General features: G+C 35.9%; 1 protein-coding gene across 25 annotated transcripts in view; it reads left to right on the forward strand.

Annotated features, from left to right (window-relative positions):
- nrxn3a (neurexin 3a) overlaps window positions 1-27,082 on the forward strand; it is a 350,095-nt gene that overhangs the window by 89,199 nt on the left and 233,814 nt on the right. For 20 of the 25 annotated variants that reach the window (XR_007925837.1, XR_007925839.1, XR_007925840.1 and 17 more), the window contains 2 exons: window positions 17,267-17,470; window positions 23,264-23,290. Coding sequence is in view for 21 of the 25 variants with exons in the window: in XM_051867445.1 (XP_051723405.1) it covers window positions 17,267-17,470; window positions 23,264-23,290 (231 nt within the window). In the remaining 4 variants the exon portion in view is untranslated. The remainder of the gene's footprint in view (window positions 1-17,266; window positions 17,471-23,263; window positions 23,291-27,082) is intronic. The other 5 variants (XM_051867470.1, XM_051867451.1, XM_051867454.1 and 2 more) reach the window with 1 other exon arrangement.

A 27,082-nucleotide genomic window follows, 5' to 3' on the forward strand; every position in this document is an offset into this window, starting at 1 on the left:
ATTGATCTATTATAATATTGCAAGCTAGTATCATATAAATCTGTTTTATATTAACAGATTTAATATTTTTGCTTAAATCTGTTATATCTGAATGATGGTTTGTCAGAAACATTTTCCTTGAAAACTGCAATACTTTTTATAGAGTGGAATAAATAATACTGTCAGGTAAAACCTGTTTTCATACTGTAATTGAACTCATTTTACCGCATCGTCTGATGTGCCTTGCCAATTTAGTGCTGAGATTTCATTTTGCACATTAATTCCGTCAGTCATTAATGTAGAAAATGAGTTTGTTTGGTTAATAAATGCGTTCCCTCATTTCCGTGCAAACGGCCCTGATCATTACAAAAGTACCTTGACAGGTCATGCTTCAGTAATACTAAATTAAATAACGAGATCGGATGATTGTGGGATGAGCTGATATGTTGATAATTGGCTTAGATATTTTGTTCATATGCATGGTTTGCCATGCGGATTGTTAATATGATTTATATGTGTCTACACTCTATGTTGTAATGTGTTTTTGTGTTTGCAAACAGGCCAAGTTGTACTGGGAACTTTGGTTCTCTCCTAAGCACCGCTGGCTATAGCGTTTGAGTTAATTGCTATTGATTCAGGCAGTGTGAAGGTCATCTGTGCTGGCCTGGGGGCCTCAGAGAGCCAAAGTGGACCCCACAGCCATGGCCCTTAAATCACCTGAGAGTGTGCTGAATGCTACGGCTATGGGTCCCTTAACAACACTCACAAATAATCACAACTTAGTTTACTCACATTCTGGGGATTTTTTTCCCCATCTTCGTCAATACAATATTTCTCCCAGCCTTGACCGTAGTGAGGCCCATGTGGCACAGAGGCCTGTGTGATTACTGTAAAACTTTATATAAGGTTCTCTGCAGTTCTGTTTTACTTTCCCCTTTTAGCGCTGAAGGCTTTTAGCATATATTGATTTGATACTGTAGTGTCTCTGATTAAGCCACAAAGAGCACATAGAGATGACATCCGTGAGGGTTTATCTTGCAATTACTCTTTCGAGCCTAATCTGGGTAATTATGTCAGTGATTTTACTCTTTCCTCAGGTTGTCTTTTCTTTTGATTGCCTTCATTTCTCTCTCTGTCTCTCTCTTTCATTCTCTTTGGAGAGATGATGAGGGGGAGGAACCTTTGTAAAATGCACAATGATTGGAGTATAGCATTTCATGGCAAAATTCACAAAACAAAACACAGAGAATTTAAAAAGGTCTACATTTCGTACAGTTTATTCATGCAGCTACAAATGCATTTATCCAAAAACAAAAATACACACACATGCACGCTTTATTTTGACTGCTTGAGGAAAGAAATATGTCAGATGTGGACTTAAGAGATGTGAAGTCTTGTTTTTATTTTTTTAATCTTAGAGGGATGTCTTTCAGCTTTCAATCACATCCAGCTGCTTTTTTTTTTTTTTTTTTTTTTTTTTCAGGGTCTGGTGCTTTTGAGTGTTTTTGATATGTCAAGTCAAAAATAGTTGCAATAGTTGTTTGTGTGTGTGTGTATATATATATATATATATATATATATATATATATATATATACATATACTCTACTGTATATATAAGTACACAAGTACTCTAATGAATATGTATATACACAATATTCAATATTTATACAAGCTATAATATTATGTATATTATATATTAATATTGCATGTATTATATTATTATTTACAAATATTAAATTACATTATAAAAAGTGTTTAAAATAGTGCTGTCAAATGATTAATTGTGATTAATCGCATCCAAAACAAAAGTTTGTTTACATAATACATGTGTGTGTACTGTGTATATTTATTCGGAGTGTCTATTTACACTGAGTGCAAATAGCGTCCCTAGTTGGCAAACGCTATTTACACTAACTCCGCCCACCGACGTCTGGTTGGGCCACTCAAGTTTTAAAAAAGACACACAGAATTCATCTTCAGTGGCGCAACAGTAGCGAGTAAAGCTCACAGACCTGACTTTTAATGCGATCGGCGCGGGTTCGAATTCACCTTTTGTCGAGCCCACATTTATTTTCAATAAAAATGAAAATAATGTTCTAAAAGTGGAAATAAACTGCCTAACGAGTGTTTAATAATATTAAAAGTGTTTAGGATTAGGGGAAGGTGTAGGGAGGGTTTTTATTCTCCCAGTAAGGCAGCATCCATTTACTAATTGTAATAAATATAATCATTTACATATGATATTATTGCATCCTGTTAATGTACAAAAATACTGAGGTGCAAATAGTATCTTCCAATATAAAGTATAGATAGCATCTAATTACTATTTACTCTTATTACAAAGAACTGATACTTTTACATGGTTTAAATAGAATCTATCGCTATTTTCACCTGATGTAAATAGCGTGTTGCTAAGAAAATGCTGCTATTGTCACTTAGTGTAAATAGCCGCTGCCATGTTTATTATGTATATACAGTATAAATACACACATACTTGTATATTCAAGAAATATTGTGTGTGTGTGTGTGTGTGTGTGTGTGTGTGTGTGTGTGTGTGTGTGTGTGTGTGTATGTATGTGTGAGTGTATGTATGTGTGTGCATATATATATATATATATATATATATATATATATATAGTAAAAAAAAATATAAAAAATTATATCTAGTGTCTGAATAATTTTTGGTTTGACTATATAAATATAATATGTTTTTGTTAAATATATACATGGATGTGTGTATATTTATATATACATAAACATACACAGTACATACATATATATTATGTAAACATATTTTGGATGCGATTAATCGTTTGACAGCACTAGTTCAAGTGAATGTTAGTTAAAATTAAATAATATAAACTTAGTGTTTAAAAAAATAAATATTATTTTAAAGATATTATAGTTAGGAACATTTATGAAGATTTAGAAGTTTTTTTTGCTGCGTTGTGTGCTGCGTTGTGTTGAGTTTTACTTGTCTTTGATCTGTCTTCATTTTAATCATACAATGCATTTTCTTGATTGATCATTGCTATCATTTCAGGGCACTCATGCCCATCAGTAATGCACACATATGATTCCACACACATGTACATGCCCACATCTTCAGATATCTTGGATGTTGAGGTTAAGGGTATGGATCGACACTCAAGTCATTTCTTAGGGGTAAACACGTCAGTATAAGATTTCACAGCAGTCGATCAAAACGTGCCGCCCCCGTGGTCTAGAGGCCTTGTTTATCTTCCCTCATCCCCTCCGCTCCATCCCCAGCAATCTGCCTGATTTCACAGCTTCAAGAAATCAGCTCATATTCTGCAGATTTTCCCTCCCTATCATTCACCTCTCTTTGAAAAGTCTCTAATCATGCTGAATAGCCAATCAGTGAAGCACTAACAACAGCATTCATTTGGCCATGGTACACAAGCTCATCCAGACGGGGACTTTGTGTCTGCCTTTCTGTAGCTCTTTATTTAGGACCGGGTAAAAATGATTCGTTTTTTTTTTTTTGCGAGATGCATCAGTGTGTTGACATATCAGACCCCATCAATAGAAAGTGTTCAACATGAGTGTACAAAACATGCCATTCCATCACGAGAGGGGAGAGGTGGTCTCTGCCGTTGCCTGAGGAAATAGGAGATAGCATTGCTTTCCTTGACAGTTGTGGATATTGGATATTTCAAACTGTCAAAGAGTTTTCTCATTCTCTCTCACTCTTTATTTTCCCTTTCACACTCTATTCTTACATTCTGTCTTTGTTAAAATACATTCCTGTTTTATACTATAAATGGGCCATTTTTCACATAGCTTTTCTTTCTTTTTTCTAATTTTTTTTTAAAATTCCACTTATAATGTCTTTGAAGCGCTGTTCTAAAGGATGTTCAGCATAATTATGATTCTTCTAAGATACCATCTTTTTGGCCAAAGTCTATGGCAGCATAGCATGCATCTTTCTCAGAAACATCCTTATTCATACAGTATTAAAGTATTGATTAAGCTCATTAGGTCTTGAAAGATTTTTTTTTTTTTTTTTTTTTTTTTGCATTGGACAACATTTGAAAGTCCGACCTGGGATTTTTTTCTTTCTTTTTTCTTTTTAAACAAATTTCAGAAACCATTTCAGGTTTTAAATGCATTTTTATGAATTATTCAGTAGATTTCAATTAACTCTTCTGGTACAGATCAGGATTAAAACTCATTTCTGAGAGTTCATGACTAATCAAAAGTGGTGAGCTAGAATGAATTAATTAGAATCACTAAATATCTTAAAATAAAGTCTATTATGAGCCGACTGTGGTCATTTTCAGTTTAATAAAGACCACCAGATAGGTATGCTATATGAAATATTGTACCTTTTGTCATTTAAGGCTGAAAATGAATGTTTGTCTGCTGATGAATTAGCACCCAAGATACCTGTACACACAGACAGAGGTTTTATAAATACATACATAGAGCGCAAACTCAAAAGACAAAATGAAATTCATTTATTCATTTATCTCAGTCTGCCATCTTCCATGATACCAAATGTGGCAGGGTAGTATGAATTGCTGTAGCTCTGAGCTAATCGCATTGCTCTTAGTAAGATAATACTTTTGGTTTTGAATGTTTGAGTCTGTGATTTAGGACAATACACAAGCACAGAAGAATCTGAAAGCAACTAATTATTTTTCTGTTGTGGCAGAAACAATATTTTGTTTTAGTTTTCAGAGAAAATGTAAGCATGTTTCTTTCCAGTTTTGTTGTTCTTGTTTTCTTTTGTCTCTGAACACTTATGTCATGCAGGCTTGAATAATTATTAAAGTGAACTCTCCTCGACTTTATTAAGCATCACACACAAGAGGACAACCCCGAAAAACCCTGCGACACCCAAGTTAAAAACGTGTGCATGACCCTTGCCTATCTACGGCAAGCCCCAAAGGGAAAATTCATTGCACACAAAACATATACAACGAGTTCCAGTACATCTAGAATTATCGCATCATAACAGAATCAAACATAAATGCATAACATGTCTGTTACAACACCATCAGCAGAAACAGCCGATTAGTCACGGGGGTTTAATGTTTGCTACATCAGAATTTATCACCAAATGTGTTTCCATCTCCCATTATTCATGTTAACTCTTTTTTGCACAAGTCAAAACCACCTCAAGCGAGCATAAAATATAGTTCATTTTCAGAATAACCTGCATTGTGGACCAGACTTTATGGCGATATTGTCGCATTGGCAAACTTTTAATGTATAAGCTGACTCTCAGGTCACTGAAAAGTACTGAGCATTTAAATGGTGTTTTATCACACTGCAAATTCAAGCTGACACAAAGTAAATTAGTCATCATTGAGCATCCACACCCCACAGTATCTCATTTTACATCAGTGCGGCTCTTTCTCTCCATCCTCTCCATGCGTGGGGGCACATAGGAGCGTCTGCACCGTCACAGCTGGTTAGAGGAGCAAGAGGTGACAGCCCAGGATAATCCACCTAACATGCTCTTAGTAGTCACTCACGGGCCTGCTGAATTTTTCAGATTGCAGGTGTTGGCAGCCTCAAAACCTTCATGAATTATTGTGAGTCGAGGGCCTTCATTAGGTGAAACCAGGCTGTTACACCACTGTTTCGGTAATAATCTAAGCCAATCACTATCATTCATGTTTTCTTCCCTTAGAAACATTTAAATGAGCCATGAAAGGACAAGGAAGGAGAGCACAGTGGGGAACCAAAGAAAGAGAGAGAGTCAGCATGAGAAAGACCAGAAATATGGGAACTGTGGAGTAGCAGCTAGCATATGTGCCCATAATAGATAGTTGCATTGGCACCAATTTAAATATACAGTATATTATATATTAAATATATTGTTTGGTTATACTATATTTTAAGGTGACGCAGTTACATTGTACTTACTCAAATAAGTACTGAGTAATATTAATTAAAGGTGCAATACAACTTTTTTGGAGATGCTAGCAATAGCAAGCTAGATTTTAAAAGGATAGTTCACCCAAAAATGAAAATTTTGTAATTACTTGCTCACCCTCAAGTTGTTACAAACCTGTATGAGTTTCTTTCTTCTGTTAAACATAAAAGAAGATTTTTTTTAAAGGATTAGTTAACTTCAGAATTCAAATTTTCCTGATAATTTACTAACCCCCATGTCAAGATGTTTATGTCTTTCTTTCTTAAGTCGAAATGTAATTAAGTTTTTTGAGGAAAACATTCCATGATTTTTCTCCATATAGTGGACTTCAGTGGCTACCAAGGTCCAAACTGCAGTTTCAGTGCAGCTTCAAAGGGCTCTACATGATCCCAGCCGAGGAATAAGGGCCTTACCTAGCGAAACAATCGTCATTTTCTAATATATATATATATATATATATATATATATACTTTTTAACCACAAATGCTCATCTTGCACTAGCCCTGTAATGCACCACGCATTATGCAATCACGTTGGAAAGGTCACGCGTGTGTTTACAAAGAAAACGTGCAAAGTCAAAACGGCTTTTACAAAAAAAAAAAAAAGGTAAAACAAAAATGCCGGATGATTTTAAAGTTGGATGAGAAAATGAGATGGAGTTTTTTTTTTGCCCTACTGCAGTACTTCCGCCTATATACGTCACGTTTGATCTTTCCAACGTGATTTCCTACATAATTGTTTTTAGAAAATGACCTATTGTTATGCTAGATACGACCCTTATTCCTCTGCTTTTCCTTTACTATATGGAGAAAAATCCTGGAATGTTTTCCTCAAAAACCATAATTTCTTTTCGGCTGAAGAAACATGAACATCTAGGATGACATGGGGGTGACTAAATCATCAGAAAATTTTTATTAAGTGAACTAATCCTTTAAAGAATGTTGGTTACCATACAGTTGATGGCACCCATTGACTTCCATAGTATTTTTCTTCCCTACTGTGGAAGTCAAAGGGTGCCGTCAACCATCTGATTTGGTTTAGGGTTAGTTACTTAGACTTATGCATAATTTACTGTTATTACTATAGAAAGTAAAGGTAGTAACGTGTAACTACGTCACCTAAAAATAGTGTTATTATTTTAATATAATTATATATTAAGTCATATAATTTAAGCCATATTTTATGTAAGAAAGCTTACTGTTACTGTTACACTGTTGTCTTACAGTAAGCTTACAGAGATATAATATAATATATAATATTATATATTATTACAGTTCATATTGAAATTTTGCACTTGCAGGCTTTGATGTCTTCTGAGCACAGTTTGTGACACTGAAATGTCAAAACTCCAGAGAAGACACATGAGATATCAAGAGAAAACTATAGTACCTCTCCATTTCTTTTTATTGCTATCAAGGAGAAATAATAAATATTAGTGATTTTTATGGACCTCTCCCTGCTATTCTCTACTATCTGCAATAAAATTAAGAAACCCAAGAAGAGAGAGATTCATAGAAGGCTTGTGGTTTTGCCGTAAGCAGTGCGGCTCTGCGGTTGAAAACAGTTTATTTTCAGTGGCAGGAGAGTTATTGAACTGTTTCTAATCCAGCTCTGAAGCTAAATGAGCACAGACGAGAGCGGTCCGCAAGCTGCTTCCACAATCGCGGCTGAAACAGAACAGAGTAAATCCTTTTGTGTCGGCGTTGGGAGGAGCAGGGAGGCACGTGGAGGATACTGTATTTGGTCCTCCTCTTTTAAGGGCGGCTCTAAATTATTCAAATTGTTGCTGCAGTGTTGCTACGATTCGCTATTTATGGCAACTGCAGGTGTCAGAAAACCCCTTCAGGGTTTCACTATAAACCATTCCTGGGCCCACAGCAGCCGTCTTTTAAAACAAACCAGAGCGTGGGAACTGATTTACACATTTAAATGGTTTTTGGAGGACACTTAAACTTGCACATTGTCTAATACTGGTTATTTGCACTCAGCAAAGGTTCTTTAAAATTGTTTACAGTGTCAATGCAGTAATGATTTTAATTTTCTGTGTTGAATGTCAGTGGACATTAATTATTGTGCAACCTTTAAAAAAAAAAAAATCACTGCAAAAATAACATCCTAAGATATCTGCTGCCATCTAGTGGCACATGAGGGAAATTTTAAAGTCTCTGATGGTCAACCAAGGGAAATAGAGGACGTTTTAAGGACAGATGCTGTTTTCTAAATATTTATCTTGTTTGGTGCTGTGCATACAAAATGTGCTTCATTTCTTGGGTGGAGCAGATTTAAATGTCAAGTATTATTAATATAGTATTTCTGAATTTAAATTATTTCAATCTATCTAAATTTAAGAGAGATAATGGAGTCATTTTGTTATTCAGATGACTATAGTCCCAATCTCATCTCAAATTATCTTATATAAGACTTATGCCTGATTTTAGATTTGTTTATGATTAAGCAGTTGTGCTGTTAAAAAAAAAACAAAAACAAAAACAAAAACAAAAACAAAAAAGCCTATTGAAAGTGACTCTGTTTCATGTATATTATATGATTATGGTAGTGACCTAAAATCACATGCAATGTCTCACTTATTCAAGCTTGTGTTAGAGACTGCAGTTGGCATCATTCAGGTATTTGCTTCTCTACAAAACAGAACGCACACCTGCGACACATTATTTAACATGCGTCTTTTGATGGTTTGTGTGGGTGTGACCAGTGACCACCTGCAAGTCTGTTTAATTACAAACAAACATGCGCTGAACAATTTCCTGAATGATTTGGTTTTAGTAAAAATGTTTTAGTTTAGTTTTAAGCTTAGTTTAAGCTTGTTTCTGCCATGAAATAAAAAAAAAGGTAATTGGGTTTTATGGAGTCTGCTATGGAGTCTGTCAAACGTGTTACTGGTGCCTCAAGCAAGGCCAGTAGTTTAAAAAATAAATAAAATAAATAAAATTAAAAATCGCAGGACGCAGGATACATTATTTTTTTATTACAAAAAATTACCAGCCATTAGTATTTCTTACTGGCTATGAAATTAATTGTATAATTGTTTATTATTATTATTATTATTATTATTATTATTATTTATTTATTTATTTATTTTTTGTGATAAATTCGGGCATGTTTTACATTTTAACACGTACTGTTTTTTTTGTTTTTTTTCAGTTAACTTAAATAGTCTTGCAATAAATAGTCTTGCAGTGTTTATTTATTTAGCCAAATTTTGGACTCTAAGCAACTTTTTATCTCACAATTCTGACTTTTTTTCCTTGCAATTGCAAGTTATAAAATTGTGAGTTATAAAGTCAGAATTGCATGATATAAAGTCAGAATTTCAAGTTATAAAGTCAGAATTGTAAGAAATAAATTGTGTGTTTTAATGTCCAGTTAGGAGGGAAAAAAGACTGATATTTTTTCTCAGAATTGCGAGTTTATATCTCACAATTCTGACTTTATAACTCAAAATTCTGAGAAAAAAATTCAGAATTGTGAGATATAAACTCATGATTCTTAGAAAAAAGTCAGAATTGCGAGATATAAGCTTATGATTCTGATTATATCGTGATTATATCACGCAATTCTGATTTTATAAGATGCAATTGCGAGTTTATATCACACAATTCTGACTTTATAACTTACAATTTTGAGTTTATATCTCGCAATTCTGAGAAAAAAGTCAGAATTTTGATACAAAGTCAGAATTGCGTGATAAAACTCGAAACCGCGAGTTTTAACACACAATAACACAAATTAACACAATTCTGACTTTATATCACACAATTCTGACTTTATAACTTGTAATTGCGAGTTTAAACCGCACAATTCTGAGAAAAAAAAGTCCAAATTGTGAGATGCAAACTCGCAATTGCAAGAAAAAAAGATAAAAAAGCGCAATTACCTTTATTTATTTATTTTATTTTGTGTCGGAAACAAACTTCCATAGCCGGTTCATCTTCACTAAACCAGACTTATTAACTTATAATGAATATTATTTAACATTCAATAATACACCTGAATTGGTCATTATTATAATGATTATCTCACTCACGCTCACAGTGGTTAATGAGATGCCATCAGGAATTACCTGAAACCTAAACTGGGCAGTTGGACGCCCCACTGCAATAGCAGACGTATAAAAAATGTTGCTCTTTACATCTTAATTTGCAGCATGTGGCACCACAGGAGCTGATAAAGGTTAAGAGTCTAACAGGACAGCAAAAGAGACACAACAGCTGCTCTTTTTTGAGGCACTGCTTACCAAATGGTCTCTGCACGTCTCTGCCTCACAGCAGAGATTGAAGGTTGAATCGCTGCCTGCATTAATGTCCTTGTCATCTTCAGTTTAGAGTTCGTCATCTGCCGGTGAGCAGCAGGAAGACTGACAATTTAATGAACATTGATTGCCTTTTATGTCTGATGTTTCTCTCATTATGTCATTGAGACAGAGCTCAGTACAGGTCAGTCTGATCCCTCTGTGCTGCACAGATGATGATGATAGATCATATCACAGATACACCTTAATTAAGCAGCCTGCGCTCACTCAATATTAGAAGCTAAATCAATACATTTGTATTCCAGAGTGCTAGCCATTCGGGTTAATCGAAATGTTGTGACACAAACGTGTTACTGGTGCCTCAAGCAAGGCCAGTAGTTTAAAAAATAAAAAATAAATAAAATTAAAAATCGCAGGACGCAGGATACATTATTTTTTTATTACAAAAAATTACCAGCCATTAGTATTTCTTACTGGCTATGAAATTAATTGTATAATTTTTTTTTATTATTTTTTTAATTATTATGATTATTATTTATTTGTTTTTTTTTTTTTTTGTGATAAATTCGGGCATGTTTTACATTTTAACACGTACTGTTTTTTTTCAGTTAACTTACAATAAATAGTTTTGCAGTGTTTATTTATTTAGCCAAATTTTGGACTTTGGACTCTAAGCAGACTTATAAACTAATATATTTACATATAAGCTAATTTATGATAAACATATATATGTATATATATAATGAATGTGTGTGTGTGTGTGTGTTCGATTTATTATAGACTCTAAGCAGACTTATAAGCTAATATAGAACCTGAATTCCGGAAATGTTGGGACTGTGAAATGTGAATAAAATGAAAACTAAAAGACTTTCAAATCACATGAGCCAATATTTTATTCACAATAGAACATAGATAACATAACAAATGTTTAAACTGAGAAATTTTACAAATTTGATATCTGCTACAGGGCATGTTTACCATGGTGTAGCATTTTCTTTTCTTTTCAAAACAGTTCGAAGACATCTGGGCATCGAGGTTATGAGTTTCTGGAGTTTTGGTGTTGGAATTTGGTCCCATTCTTGCCTGATATAGGTTTCTAGCTACTGAAGAGTTTGTGGTCGTCTTTGACATATTTTTCGTTTAATGATGCGCCAAATGTTCTCTATAGCTGAAAGATCTGGACTGCAGGCAGACCAATTCAGCACCCAGACTGTTCTATGACGAAGCCATGCTGTTGTAATAGTTGCAGTTTTTGGTTTTGCATTGTCCTGCTGAAATAGACAAGGCCTTTCCTGAAATAGACGTCATCTGGAAGGGAGCATATGTTGCTCTAAAACCTTTATATACCTTTCAGAATTCATAGTGCCTTCCAAAACATGCAAGCTGTCCATACCGTATGCACTTATGTACCCCCATACCATCAGCTATGCTGGCTTTTGAACTGAACGCTGATGACACGCTGGAAGGTCTCCCTCCTCTTTAACCCAGACGACACGGCGTGCGTGATTTCCATCAATGTCAAATTTGGACTCGTCTGACCATAGAACACTTTTCCACTTTGAAACAGTCCATTTTAAATGAGCCTTGGCCCACAGGACACGACGGCGCTTCTGGACCATGTTCACATATGGCTTCCTTTTTGCATGATAGAGCTTTAGTTGGCATCTGCAGATGGCACAGCAGATTGTGTTGACCGACAGTGGTTTCTGGAAGTATTCCTGAGCCCATTTAGTAATGTCATTGACACAATCATGCCGATGAGTGATGCGGTGTCGCCTGAGGGCCCGAAGAGCACGGGCATCCAATAAAGATCTTCGGCCTTGTCCCTTACGCACCGAGATTTCTCCAGTTTCTCTGAATCTTTTGATGATGTTATGCACTGTAGATGATAAGATTGCAAAGCCTTTGCAATTTGACATTGAGGAACATTGTTTTTAAAGTATTCCACAATCTTTTTACGCACTCTTTCAGATTGGAGAGCCTCTGCCCATCTTCTGAGAGACTCTGCCTCTCTAAAGGCGGGTTCACACTGTGCGATTTATAGTAGTCCTTTGCGATTGTTGGTTGTCAGACTGTACGAACATGATCCTCATGTCACACTGTGGGATCTCAGCCGTCATTTATGTCAGACTGTACGACAGTCAAGACGCGTTAAAAACGGATGCGTGCTTGAAAACTTGTCTGGAGTTTTACATCATCAACCCACACACGTTCGGTGACTGTGAGCTGCTTTACACGCGGGACTGAAATGGTGGCTAACAAAGACATCTCTATCATTAATTTTGATTACGGCTTGTCTTGAAAAACGAAGACAATTTGACGTTCGTCGTAGGAGAAGTCACACTGGAGGATTGTGCGCCAAACCTTCTGACACTGCCAGAATTTTGTCGGAGGTAAAATTTGATCATTAACCTGGCTGTCTGTGAACATGTCAAACTAGCGATCAAAGACTACATATTTTAGCCTAGGATTATAGGAATCTTTTAGGATTTGCAAAATTTGTCTCAGACGACCAAATCGTGGCCAAAATCGCACAGTGTGAACCAGCCTTAAGACATCCCTTCTATAGCTAATCATGTTACAGACCTGATATCAATTAACTTAATTAGTTGCTAGATGTTCTCCCAGCTGAATCTTTTCAAAATTTCTTGCTTTTTCAGCCAATTGTTGCCCCCGTGCCAACTTTTTTGAGACCTGTAGCAGGCATCAAATTTGAAATGAGCTCATTTAGTGGATAAAATTGTAAAATTTCTCCCTTTAAACATTTATGTTATCTATGTCCTGTTGTGAATAAAATATTTGCTCGTGTGATTTGAAAGTCTTTTAGTTTTCATTTTATTCAAATTTAAAAAAACGTCCCAACATTTCCATAATTCGGGTTGTATAAACATATAAGCTAATTTATAATAAACATTTAATTTATAAATATCTATATATATATATATATATATATACATACACATACATACAGTGCTCAGCGTAAATGAGTACACCCCCTTTGAAAAGTAACAATTTAAACAATATCTCAATGAACACAAAAAACAATTTCCAAAATGTTGACAAGACTAAGTTTTATATAACATCTGTTTAACTTATAACATGACAGTAAGGTTAATAATATAACTTGGAGAACAAAATTTTCAGTTTTACTCAAATTAGAGTGATGCAAAAATGAGTACACCCCACTGAAAGTCTCTGGAGCAAAGCTAAATTTTAGACTACAAATGTATAATTTAACAAGAATACTTCTATACATTTTTGTCATAAATTTGGTATTTTTTAACATTTCTTACATATGTACTATATATTTTACATGCTTTTTTTGTAGTTCACTTGCAGTAAACAGTCCTGCAGTGTGACAAGTGATCTTTTTGTCTCTCAAATAATATTAAGTAACAGCTTCATCCATAATAATCATTAAATAATTACAAAAAAATGTTTTAATTTTAGAAATAAATAAAAGTAATTTTAGATGGAGCTTAAGGGTGTCACACTTTGGGACACTGCTTAAAAACTGACCCAGCAACTACCTATTTGCATATCTCCTTGAACATGCACGAATAGTCAAATGCATAAATGCATGCAAGATCTGTTTGTAAACAATAATGCATATCCAAAAGTTCAGATGTAGCAGAGAGAGAGAGAGAGAGAGAGAGAGAGAAAACCAAAACAATTCTGATTAAACATTCCATCTATTCATTCAACAATTAGTGAGATGGAATGTCAGTTAAAGCCCTTTATTTATTGAATTAGCCTCCCCCATGAGTAATGCTTTTTGCAGCTCATTTGACTTTCATGAACCGTGTTTCATTCGGGCATGTGATTGAATAAGTTCTGTGTTCATTATTTACATAGGAAAACAAAAGATGGGCTTAATTAATATACCGAAATGTCAGATGTGCACAGCATTTTTATACAGCCATATGAACAACATTAATTATCCCCGCTAAAAAAGAGAAAGAGGTCTGCGTTTTACAGTGAATGAGTGCCCTCACGTGTTCTGAGATGGATTTATGAAATGCTTTGAGAGGAAACAGCAGTATATCAAATCTCATAAGTGAGTCTCTCAAGATGGCTGCCGGATGCTGTTGTCTAACATCGGCCCCTTATTGAGAAACACCGCCACCCTGTGAAGATTTCTGGTGGCTCATTCCCCTGTCACTCTCATCACATCCTCCACGGCATGTTTCTGTCCACCCGCATCAGCCCGCTGCTCAATAACGTTGATACAAAATCATTTTGATTTGCTTTCACTCAGAGTTAATAGTCAGATACTGTCTAGAGGTTAGTCCCACTTATCTGTTTCTCTTCTCGCTGTCTTCACTGATGGCCGCGCAACCTCGATTTCTTTCTCCCACTCTCTGCTTAGTATGCCGGGTGTAAAATTAAAATTGGCGGGGGCCCCAGGGAGGATTGAAAAGCAACTAATCGCACATAATAACATATTGATCGCTGTGTAATTGTAGAGTTTGTCAGCAGTTATTATGCATCAGTATTTAGAATGCATGTTTTCAGGATAGAGTTTTCACGGCTGAGGATTAAATGAGCATGTATTGTTGATCTTCTTTTGAAGATGTGTGATCATTGTATTTACTTTCTTGATTTTATGAAGTCTGCTTCATGTATTTTTGAGACAAAATTATTGTCTAATTGAGCCACTCAAAATTTCTCTACATAGTTAAAGGTCATGCGTTTGGTTTTAACATTGAAAGGAACATTTTAAAATCAACCAAACTATAACAGATGCACCATGATTTTTCCTACACAGTGAAATTGCCTTTTATAGATTATCAGTTGTTTAGAAAAGTTATACAGTATAAGTATACTGTATATTAGGTAAATAAAACTTTTGTACAATGAAAACTCCAACAATACACTGGAGTTTGATAGCGCATTCTATAAAACGGTACTTTTTTGTCCCTCATTAAGATAAGTGTTCTTTTCTGCCCTATAGAGTGGTACAGGGAGAACAGCTTCAAAATTTGTGTTTTCGGTAGTTTTCATAAGTTGAAAACCCCCATAGAAAAATCACGAGGGAACCAGGTGTGAATTAGTATTCCTGGTTCTGACGTCATCCCTGCACCACTCTATAGAGACAGGACTAGTTGTCTCTGACGTACTTTATCTGAAACCTGTCTGAATCTGCAATGTCTGTGTTTTTTAACAACCTTGGTTACAAAACATTACAGGGCAAATAACCCACCGTTTTTAATTCAGACATCCTTCTGAGAAATTTAATCCTGTTCGGATAGGAATGTCTGCAGTGTCGATTTATTTTTATTATTATTTATGCTGTATTTTTACACTTACTGTTCAAAATGTTTTTTTGTTTTTGTTTTGTTGTTTTAGATAAGTCTCTTTAATGCTCTTTAAAGTATGCATTTAGTTGATCAAATCAATACAGAAAAAAAATAATAATAATTAATAATGATTAATAATGTGAACTATTAATCCAATATAAAATAACGGTTTTCTATTTTAATATGTTTTAAAATGTAATTTTTTCCTGTGGTGGGAAAGCTGAATTTTTAGCATCATTACTCCAGTCTTCAGTGTCACATGATCCTTCAGAAATCATTCCAATATGCTCATTTAGAGCTCAAGAAACATTTCTTATTACTGTCAGTGTTAAAAACAGTTGTGATGCTTAATATTTTGATGGAAACAATGCATGATACTTCTTTTTTTTTTTTAGGATTTTCTGATGAATTTTAATCAAATCTTTTGTAACATTATAGATACCTAGTTCTGGCATGAAACTCTAGATGGCACAGGCTGGCACAGTCTTTATCTACATTATCAACTCATTATCTACATAGAGCAGCTGATTGCTGTTGCATCAGCGGCCAATGAGCTGCAGCTCAACATTGAAATACTAGTAGTTTGCTGTAGGAGTCTGTAGCGTACTTTCAGAAACCCTCCACCTTCCCCAGCTCCACTTGTATAGATCTGCTGTGGGGTTATTTCATGTATGTAACATGTGCAGCAGCAGCATGTCTTACATGCTCAAAGCAATGTCTGTAAATGTATTGACAGTAGCAAGTCTCGGTACTTGCTCTGCAGCAGCAGCAGTGTAGCAGATCTATTCCGCCAAGACCATATACATTAACATTGCATAATAATTACAATGGCAGTCTCTATTACCATGCCAATCTCTCCGAGAGTTGTCATGACAGAAATGAAATAGAAGAAGAAGAAGAAGAAGAAGAAGAAGAAGACTTACTAACCCCAAACTTTTGAACAGTAGTGTAGATTATTTTATATGGAGCAACTTTTGACCTTCATTGAATATTGTGACTAAAGCTAAATATATTGTTGTTCTGCAAAGGTTTTCTCAAAAATATTTAGCCAGAGGTGCTTGAAATAATATTTTATGTGACCTTTTTATTTGACCTCAGAAAAAACCTGCCCAGACAACACAGCCTAGCTGCGATTTCTGTCTTTCTTTCACCTGCACGTCTACATGCTGTAGAATCAAAGCAGACATTTTATGCCTGGCTGGCTTTTCTAATACTTTCATATGGAGTGTTTTCAGGCCAGCGGTGCGTTGAATGACAGTCAGAGGCTGAGGCTGGAGAGAAAGTGCATCGCTGTGTCCATCAGTCCTGTCCAAGCGGTGTGCCTGGCTGGATGGCTGTGTGGCAGCTTGCTGACAAGTGCAGATGGCAGGAGAGATCTGTTCATTTACCTGTTGAGCCAGTTAATCGAAACCTGTAGGAGGCTTGCACAGAATGTGTTAACTCAATGTGCTTTGTTTTAGTCAAACGTTTCCCCAGGAGGATGACTTTTCTTTTTGTTGGCCATCACCTTGACCATGCAGTCTATTAGTTTGTTGTGTTGCAGTGTTTTGAAATTGTTTAGGGGTACAATTTGCCACTGTTTTAAGCTGAAAGTCCCCAAAAAAATCACTATTTTAAAATCGTTTTAATAAATTGTCATTCACTTCTTTTTGTGAGTCTAAGATGTAACTCCCAAAAACTTATATTTATGGCTATAACTTATAACCATATTTAAGATTTTTTTGTCCTCTCACAATGTTGAATGAAGAAAAGTTTGTTTTTACGTTTAACTTGTCTTAAAACAAATCTTGTGTTCTTTTGTCCACAGAGGCGTCTATCTTGAGCTATGATGGGAGCATGTTCATGAAAGTGGTTATGCCTACTGTGATGCACACTGAAGCGGAGGACGTGTCCCTTCGCTTCATGTCTCAGCGGGCATATGGCCTGCTCATGGCCACCACTTCACGCGACTCCGCCGATACTCTTCGACTAGAGCTGGATGGCAGTCGTGTCAAACTCACGGTCAACTTAGGTATTGTATAAAACCCCCTCCTTCAGGATGCAGTGCTTCTTCTTTTTCTCTCTTCCTTTCTGTCCATCGTTCCAGCCCCACCCTCCCCTGAATCCATCATCATTACATTCATTAATAAGATATATTAAGATGTTGTTTTATTGTTTTTCTTTATTTGCATGGTTCACCAGACATTTGATTAAGTTGAGTTTGAAATGATTGTTTTCTTTATAGTAAGTAATTGATCATAAATTTAACTCAAATTTTGGCTATTAATTGATGCTAAGGGTTGGGCGGTATGACCTTATAACACTGTACAAGTAATATACTTTTATATACCACAGTATGGTTGTTTATTAGAGAAATTCAAAAATAGTACTTTATTTTATATTATTATTCAGAATTTGATGGATGCAAACCAAAGGATAAGTCTATTTATAACAACTGAAGGGTAAATCCAGCGTTAGCTGCACACAATGCAACATTAAAGTTAAAAACATAAAATACTGAAGTGAACTCTGTACTTTATATATATATATATATATATATTTTAGGACAATACATTGATTCTTGATTCGCAATACAAAGAATCTGGCGTGATTCTGATATTTTCAGATGTATCGTGATTCTCTCTCTAATCGATTCCTAGCTTAGTTTTTAACAGCAGATGGCACTTTAGAAACACCCGTACTCTGCTTGCTTCCATTTCCTTTACACACACCACTTAAACCTAAAATAATCATTCATAAAGTTCGAAAAGGTTGAAGCGAATTACAAGGGTGTTCACAGTGGGCTGTGTTTACATTAATCTCACATCATAAAAGCATTCTGAGCCGAGGTGCAAGTATATTTAACCACTAACATGACTTGGCCAAACGCACAATCGCTGTCCAGCACTCTTCTTCATGAGCCTTTGAGTGAGCAGTTAAAAAGTAGCCTAGAGTGCCATCTGCTGTTAAAACTAAGGAGAAAAAGAACTGGACAGTGAACAGTGGTCCAAAGTCCTCTTTTCAGATAAAAGTAAATTTTGCATTTCATGTTGAAATCATGGTCCCAGAGTCTGAAGGAAGACTGGAGAGGCACAGAATCCAAGCTGCTTGAAGTCTAGTGTGAAGTTTCTGAAGTCAATAATGATTTGGGGGGGGCGTGACGTCTGCTGGTGTTGGTCCATTGTGTTTTATCAAGTGCAAAGTCAATGCAGCCATCTTCCAGGAGATTTTGAAGCACTTTATGCTTCCATCTGCTGACAAGCTTTATGGAGATGCTGATTTCCTTTTCCAGCAGAACTTTAGCACCTGCCCACAGTGCAAAAACCACTTCCAAGTGGTTTGCTGACCATGATATTACTGTGCTTTATTGGCCAGCCAATATGCCTGACCTGAATCTATGGGATATTTTCAAGAGAAAGATGAGAAACAGTCGATCCAACAATATACAGATGATCTGAAGGCTCAATAGTGCCTCAGCAGTGCCACAGGCTGATCACTTCCATGCCACACTTCACTGATGCAGTAATTTGTGCTAGGAGCAAGTCATTTGCTGTAATATGTCCTGCCGATCAAGTATTGAGTGCACAAAAGAACATACTTTAAAGAACTTTAACTTATCTGTTTTGCAAATCCATTTTTTGATTGATTTTAGGAAATATTCTAATATTTTGAAATACTGGATTTTGGACTTTCATGAGCTGTACGCTCTAATCATCAAAATTAAAAAAAAAAACTTTTGAAATGTTTTACTTTACATGTAGGGAATCTAGAATATATGAAAGTTTCATTTTTAAAAATAATTTATAATAAAAAAATGAACTTTTTGATGATATTCTAATTATATGACCAGCACCTGTATATATACACACTATCAGTCATTCTGATTCTGATTTGATTAACCATTATGCACACACTGTGAGCAATTCTATATTGATTTGGCAGGTTGTTCGGCAGCCATAAACAACTAATCTCTCTGAGGGTGTGTTCACACTTGTAATTCTGTTCTCTTGGTTCCTTTTGTCTGGATCAAAAAGGAAAATCATATATTTTATCGCGTAGTGTTCACACTGTCATTTTGAACACCGAACCTAAAAATAAAATTAAAAAAAGCCATTTATGATGTATATTTTGTGACAGAACTTACTGAACATTCAAAACAATGCTGTGTGCTGGGATAAATGTGCTTGTTGTATGTGCATACATATGATGGTATTTTTACCAGCTGAGAACTCATGAAGGGCTTATAAAATGTGTAGGGCTGCACGATTAATTGAAATGAAACTGCACACGATTTGGCAAAGGCTGCGATTTTTTTTAAGCACAGGTTGTCAGTGCAGCACTGCTCTGTGTCAGTAGTAAATGCTGCTCCATCTGAAAGCCAGAGGGCGCTCTCACGCAGAAACTGCATATATGCCCACAGAGGTACGATAACACACATCATTCCAGGAAATCCCTTTGGGCATCATACTATCGCTGTAGCTGAATAAACAGAAGATTGAAACACTTTGATTGATTAAACATGATTAATAAACACACAACTACGACAATATATGGTTTATCTGAGTTCTTCAATGCTAATCGACATAGCCTTTATCGTATAGAATATTATGAAATATGTTGTGTGCCTTATTCTGTTTAAGAAGCCACATCATCTCACAGAAGGATGTTTTCAAATACTCAACTGATGATATGAAGTGAGTTTGGAATAAAAAAGCATGCTATTAAATGTTGTCTGTTTTTGGACAAGAGATTCATAAATGCTTCCCATGTTTGGAAAGATGTTTGACGCGTGTTGCTTTTTTCAAATGCATGTTATAAGCGACTCAAACTCGCAGTGCTTTCAGAAGGAGCAGCATTTACTACTGATCACAGAGCCGAGTTTCACTGACAAGCTGCGCATAAAATCGCAAATAATCGCAGCCTTTGCGATTTCGTAATCGCACTAAGCCAAATCGGTTTAAGCGCGATTTCATGTTGATTGTGATTAATCTTGCAGCCCTAAAAATGTCTAAAGGAGTCAGAAGAGTGCTGGGAATTCCTCCGTTACCCAAACAAACAAATGGCGCTTTTCCACTGCGTGGTTCGACTCGGCTCGGCTCGGCTCAGCTCACTTTATTTTCGGTTTGCTTTTCCACTGCAGTTTAGTACCGGTGGGATTATAGACTGATCGTTATAGTTGCGCCGCCTCTATTGCCGTGGATCCGCTCCTCGGCTACCAATGAGAGGAACGTCTCAACCTCGTCTACTGACCATGATACAGCCGTTTCTTTTTTCAAGTTACATGCGTCTGGTCGTTTAAATCAAGTCGTTTAAAAAAGTTGTGCAAACAAATGATGCGTTGGCTGTTACTGGCTATTTAAATCTAGCGGGTTTGTTGTCTCGTGTTTCAAATCTAATGACGCAGGTAGTGACGATTCTCTCTGACCAATCAGTGATCTGCAATGTTTACACTTCCCATTTTTGCATCGGTACGGCTCGCTTGGAACCTCAACCGAAATGGTACTATTTATCGAGCTGTACCATGACGTACCGAGCCATACCAAGCAGTGGAAAACCACCAAAAGATCTGCTGCAAGAAGATGTAGTTCCGACGACTGTTCTGAACTGTAATGGACACTATTGCAACTATAACGAGAATAACCAGGTATGCTTGAGCATTAAGTCCTTTTAAGGGTGACATCTTGTGACATTACATCCTGTTTTTGGATCATTTAGACGTCGTTGGTCTGTGTTGCGTTCATATTTCAGTCGAACCATTTAGAAGCGGACCGAGCAGACCAAAACTCACCTTTTCAAATGAACAGTACTAATAGAGCAATTGCACCAGAGTTTTTTTTTTGTTGTTGTTTCTTTGTTTCTTTGTTTTTTTTTAATTGAACCAAACTGCAAAGTGTGAACACACCCTAATTCTCCATCATCTTGCCTCTTTTGGGACATATTCCGCTTTGTACTTTCACTATACTACAAATTTCTCCATTGCTCTCAACTGTAAATAATGTACAGCATTCCTGGCCGTCGCGAATGTGTCTATTGCATTATAAAGTGCAAAATTTCTATCGCCGCATGGTATATACTGTAGTACCGTCATACTGCCCAGACCTAACTGACACAATGTTTGGTGCATCTTTTGAATATATGAACCATGATCATTGTCATAGTGAAGATAAAAAAACTCCTTTGAGACAGTCACAGCACTGCATAATAGCATAGCATTTTTGTTTGATGTCAACTTTTGAAATGATGGGTAATTACTTTTTACAATTGCAAACCCTTTCCAAGTGTTGTGACTTTCTGATCGTCAACTTAACACTAATTCCTGTCATCTTTTCTACTTGACAATGTCTTCAGTAACTCTTTTCTGACAAACCTCATGTTCTGTCTCAGTTGGTTCCATTCGTACCACATTTGTGTTTTGGTTGGTATTTCCTTTCTGTTACATCATTTCCTTTTCACCATCATCTCTCCCCCCCCCCTTCTCCCGTTCTCTGACACACATTCTCCATGCTTTGTCAAAAGATGGTATTCACCCCTTCAAAGGCCCTTAGCCTGCGGCCCGGTTGGCAAACAGCCCGAGAACAGAGCTCTCAGCTTCACCTGCAGCTGGTACTGTAGCACCTCTCAAACCTCAACCCGACACCTATTACTGTTAGATGGGAGATGAAAGACCCTAACTGGTTATTAAGTCACTGTGTCATCATTAAAGGAAGTGACATAACTCGCACCTCACTGCAGGAAACAGCCTGAGGTTTGACAGTAGGGCTGATCATCTGTGACAGCTCAGCCGTAGTAGAGACAAACATAGCCCACACACTGTAAACATACTGAAAGAGACAAGAATGTCTTATGACTGCATACACAGAGAAATCATCTGGAATGATTTGACAGCCTGTCAGCAATAAAACACACATCAACTGCATACATACTCTATGTATAGCACTAGAAGTACATTTAGGACTGCCCAATCTTCCAAAATACAAGGTATTTTACTACTAGGATGACAATTATGCTTTTACAACAAGACCAGCACTAGTATATTAATAGAATTTGTAGTATATTAAGTCCTCATTTGAGTGGTCAGATCTCAGGAAGATCTAGTTGGAGGTACAGAGGCCACTGCATGGTGCTGGTGCTTATTGGATCGAGGCTGTTTGCTCCCACTTTTCTGTTGCGGTTGACGACACATGGTAAATCCAGCCACACAGAGCCCAACCCAGTGCATGATGCCATCAAAATGAAAAGGCAAGCTTGAAATCATTATTTTACCGTTTTAGTACCATTAAATTGATCAATATTCAAGAAAAATGCCCTGACACCAACTTCTTGCTAAATGCATTTAAGCTATTAAAGCATATTTAGCTAACGAGCTGGTGTGATTTCTATGGGGCAGGACCTCAGATCAATTAAAAGCATAATTTTAATCAAATAAAATAAAGCTCTGGGTTGAATAGTCTTTGTGGTTGGTGAGCTCCAAGCGGCCATTTTATAATTTATTTATAAACTAAACATTGCTTATAAGGCATATATTGGTGTTTCCTAATGTTTAAAATCCATGTAGCAGTAAAATAATCATTAAACCATGAAGTTGATTTATTTGTAGACATGATTATGTACAGTATCTCTAATTCTTTGACAGTTGCAGCTAAACCAGTGATATTGTGCACATTTGTCTTTACATTAAATTATAATGTTTTTGATTAATACTAAAAAAATGGCCGCCTCTTTGCATGTGGACGTCCCCGGAAGGGTGGAATTATTGTTTTTGGATGTCTGCAGCTGTAACCTTGAAGGATGCAATTTCATCTGTCACTTATTTTCCCCCATCTAGACTGTATCAGGATAAACTGTAACTCCAGTAAGTTAACACTCAAGTTTCATTTTGCTCCTAATGATTCTCTTGTTGAAACGAATGTCTTAAGTCTTATGCCTTTTCCTCCATTTAGTCAAGGAGAGTTTGCACCTAGTGAAAGGGTCAGTTGATGGATCTCTCCAATCACGATTACCACAATTATCAAATGGTGGTGACTTAATAATCATGGCTTGTTTTTGATGGCCTATAATTTACCTGTCATGTAAATCTATTTCCTACCCTCTTAGCATCATTTATAGAAAGGTCTTAAATTGTGCTTAAAAGTTGATGGTATCTTCTAAACTACTTAGTTTTTTCTACTGCCTTTATTAAGGAATGCAGTATTGGAGTTTAAAGTAGTGCATGCATTATTATGAGATATTGTGCATGCGGAAAAAAAATGTTTTTTTTTTTTTTTTTATTATTATTATTAATAACTACAGTTTGTAATTCAGTGTTTGAAGTCACATTATAAAGTCACCACATATCAACAAATTTTCCTAAAAATGCATACAGGGCACATAAAAAGTTACCTTTTTATAATGGAATCTAATTTCAGCTTATTCTTATGATATGATGCAATATGTTTTTGTCATATTTCTGTTTGTTGGTTTATGTTTGCTGGGGTGGTTGATTTTGTTTAAGTCAAAATAATTTTAAGCTTATTAATATATGGCTTAATACATCATTATGCTAAAAGAAACGCATTCAGAATTAAAGTACATAAATGATTTTGTTCAATACTACACTAAATTTAGTTATAATATTTTATGTTGATATTTTGCACTGTTTTATACTATTAATAGGGAAACACATTTCTACAGTTTTGGCAAAAACAATGCTTTTACTCAAAAATAGGTCTTGGATTCTCTCAATGACAGTGTTCTGATGTGAAACTAAAAAGGTGATGCTATATTAGGTAAATATTTTATAATTTTTTTATAAGAAAACCACTATGATGAACCACAGTATGAACTAACTATGATTTTCTCACTTTGAAAGGTAAGAATATCTCAGTTGTCTTATATTTGCATATATATATATATATATATATATATATATATATATATTATGAATATATAAATGGCTTGCATGCCTTATGGATGTTGATATAACAATAGTTGTTTGTTCAGGAGCGGTTTCATATGCTGTTTACATGTGTTTGCTTAAATAATATCCCTCCAGTGGTCTAATAATACAAACGTTGGAGGTTGGATTCCATGTGACTATACTTAAGCCCTGGGTATACTTTGTTTTTTACGCCTATGGTGGTCTGCGTGCACAGTTGAACGCTCAGCCTTGCAAAGTATACTTCATTTGACTCGTATGCATACACAGGCGTTCGACGCATGCACAGTTTTGAACAATCTCTCGCCACAAGTTACCCATGTAAACATCTTTATATTCTTTCATGCTAAAGTTGTACAAATGAGGGTTCTTTCTAACCTCTTCACACAATCTCTCATCTATCTAGGCCTCCATAGTTGCTGTAGCTTGCATATGTTCTGGTCTGTTCTGTTTATGCAGTTTTTCTTTGACTACCTTGTGAATCAACGCCCCCAGGGCATGGTTGCCACCTTGTGGATAAACTAATTACTGAAAAAAAAAATTAAATGCGCATGTGCTTACAAGTACGCGTGGTTACAAAAATCCAGCGGTGCGCGTACAGTACATGCGTACTCTTCTGATGACGAAATTCGCGTCACCGCACTGTACACTGACCCTCGCGGACGTGTAAAAAGTGAAGTATACTTTGGGCTTTTCAGTACAGTATGTTACTTTAGTGCTGGTGGTGTATTGTATTAGAGTGCCTGGCCATGCAGTAAATCAGTAACCCACAACTTCACCTCCATCAGTCATTCTGATCAAGTAGCAAACACTCACATCATGCTAGATTAGTCTCACATCCCTTTACCTGCACCAGTTCACACTTTCCATCACTCAGATTAATATAATGCCACTAATTATAATGATGTGCTTATCAGAGCTATTAGTTCTTAAGCTCCTGTTATGAGACCTGCATTTTTAAATGCTCTAAGATTATACCTGCATACGGCAGTGGAATCTGTGCAGAAAGTCTTTGATACTGCTGGATTTATGCATTAGTAGTGCAACCCTGGTAAGCCGAGCGGAGAGATCACTTATACATTTGTGCTTTCAAAACATGATAATTGTTTCTATGGCTTGTTTTGATCTGTTATTATTCTTTTTGAAATTATGAAAAGAACAATGTTAACCATACAGAGTCAAATCTGTGTTGCAACTGTACAGCAGATTAAAGTGCACTAGATATTGTTTTTGGCATGATATTGGTGTACGGATGATCTAATAGACATGATAAATTGTCAGAACAATATCAGTGATGGCAGATTGCGAGCTTCATGTTGGTCGAAACATGTTTATGCCAGTGTTGAATAGGGTGGAAGGTAATATTTTTTTCTCAGGAACTACTGATAACTGCATGCTGGTACATAACACAATTTCCCAAGAGCCAAAAGATTTTGAGGGATGTGGAGCGTGATTTAATAGCACGCTCTGAGCTGAATCCAAAACACCTCACTGCTCTCCTCTGTGACTACTTAACTCCTCAAATGTATTGCATCAAAAACAATATATGTTTATTAACTCTGTTTCTGACTAAAGGTGAAGCGTGTGATTTCTGCTTCACTGGTGTTACCAAACAGAATTGTAAAAATAATGGCTTTTCAAAGAAGTTTCCCATAAATACTCCCATCTGCCATTAGTTGGACCAGCATTTAGCCCCGCCCCAAACTCGTGCTATTGGTTGAGCCAGTGTTGCCAACCTCATTGGCTATTAATCTAGAACAGGGGTCGGGAACCTTTTTTTGACCAAAGACCAATTTTCATTTTTGGTTAATGCATTTTTCCATAAGAGCCACAGCAATCAATCAATCAAATAATGAAAACTTTTTTTCAATAACATTTCAATACTAATAGTAAATTTTTTAGGTCCATCCATAGACAACTAAAAACAAATATGCAACAAACAAACAATAAATAAGTTGCAATATGCAATTAATTGTATAAAGTGTGAGTGAGTGAGTGAGTGAGTAAGTGAGTGGGCGAGCAAGGCAGGCATTTTGACATATTCTGTGACTACTATGCTTGTCCGTGTTCCGCTCGGAGCGCGCGCACAGAAAGCATCCTGTCGGTAGCAGATTCAGTTCTCTTTTGCAGCTTATTGCGCTTTTAATATTTCTTTTAAATATCACATCCCGCTCTTTACTATCTCATTCATCCATGTTTTGTTAGTAATAACTTCAAACAGTATTGTCCACTGAAAGCTGCACGGATTATCATGAATACTAAATTTATGAGACAAAAAAAAGGTCTGCAGCAAAAGCAAAAGTACCCGGTGAAATGTTTCGAAAATGTCTCTTGGCACAGCAGAGCACCAGTTTCAATAAAATATGTTTCAGTCCAGTCACTTTTTAATATAGCCTACTTTTACATTTCGCAGTGGCTATTTACACTAAATGAAAATAGCGTTTTTTCTTAGCAATAGATGCTTTTTACACTATGTGCAAATAGCTGTAGATGCTATTTACACCAAGTGAAAATAGAGATATTTTCTATTTACACTAAAATAGCGATATGTTCTATTTACACTATATAAAAGTTGTTAGATGCTATTTATACTTATAAATTGTGACAGATACTGTTTGCACCTCAGTATTGATGTACATTAACAGGATGCAATAATAGCATACAGTGTAAATGATTATATTTATTAAAATGATTAAATGGATGCCACCTTATTGGGACAATAAAGCCCTC

The sequence above is a fragment of the Ctenopharyngodon idella genome, chromosome 17 (genome assembly GCF_019924925.1).
Source record: "Ctenopharyngodon idella isolate HZGC_01 chromosome 17, HZGC01, whole genome shotgun sequence".
Taxonomy (NCBI): Eukaryota; Metazoa; Chordata; class Actinopteri; order Cypriniformes; family Xenocyprididae; genus Ctenopharyngodon; species Ctenopharyngodon idella.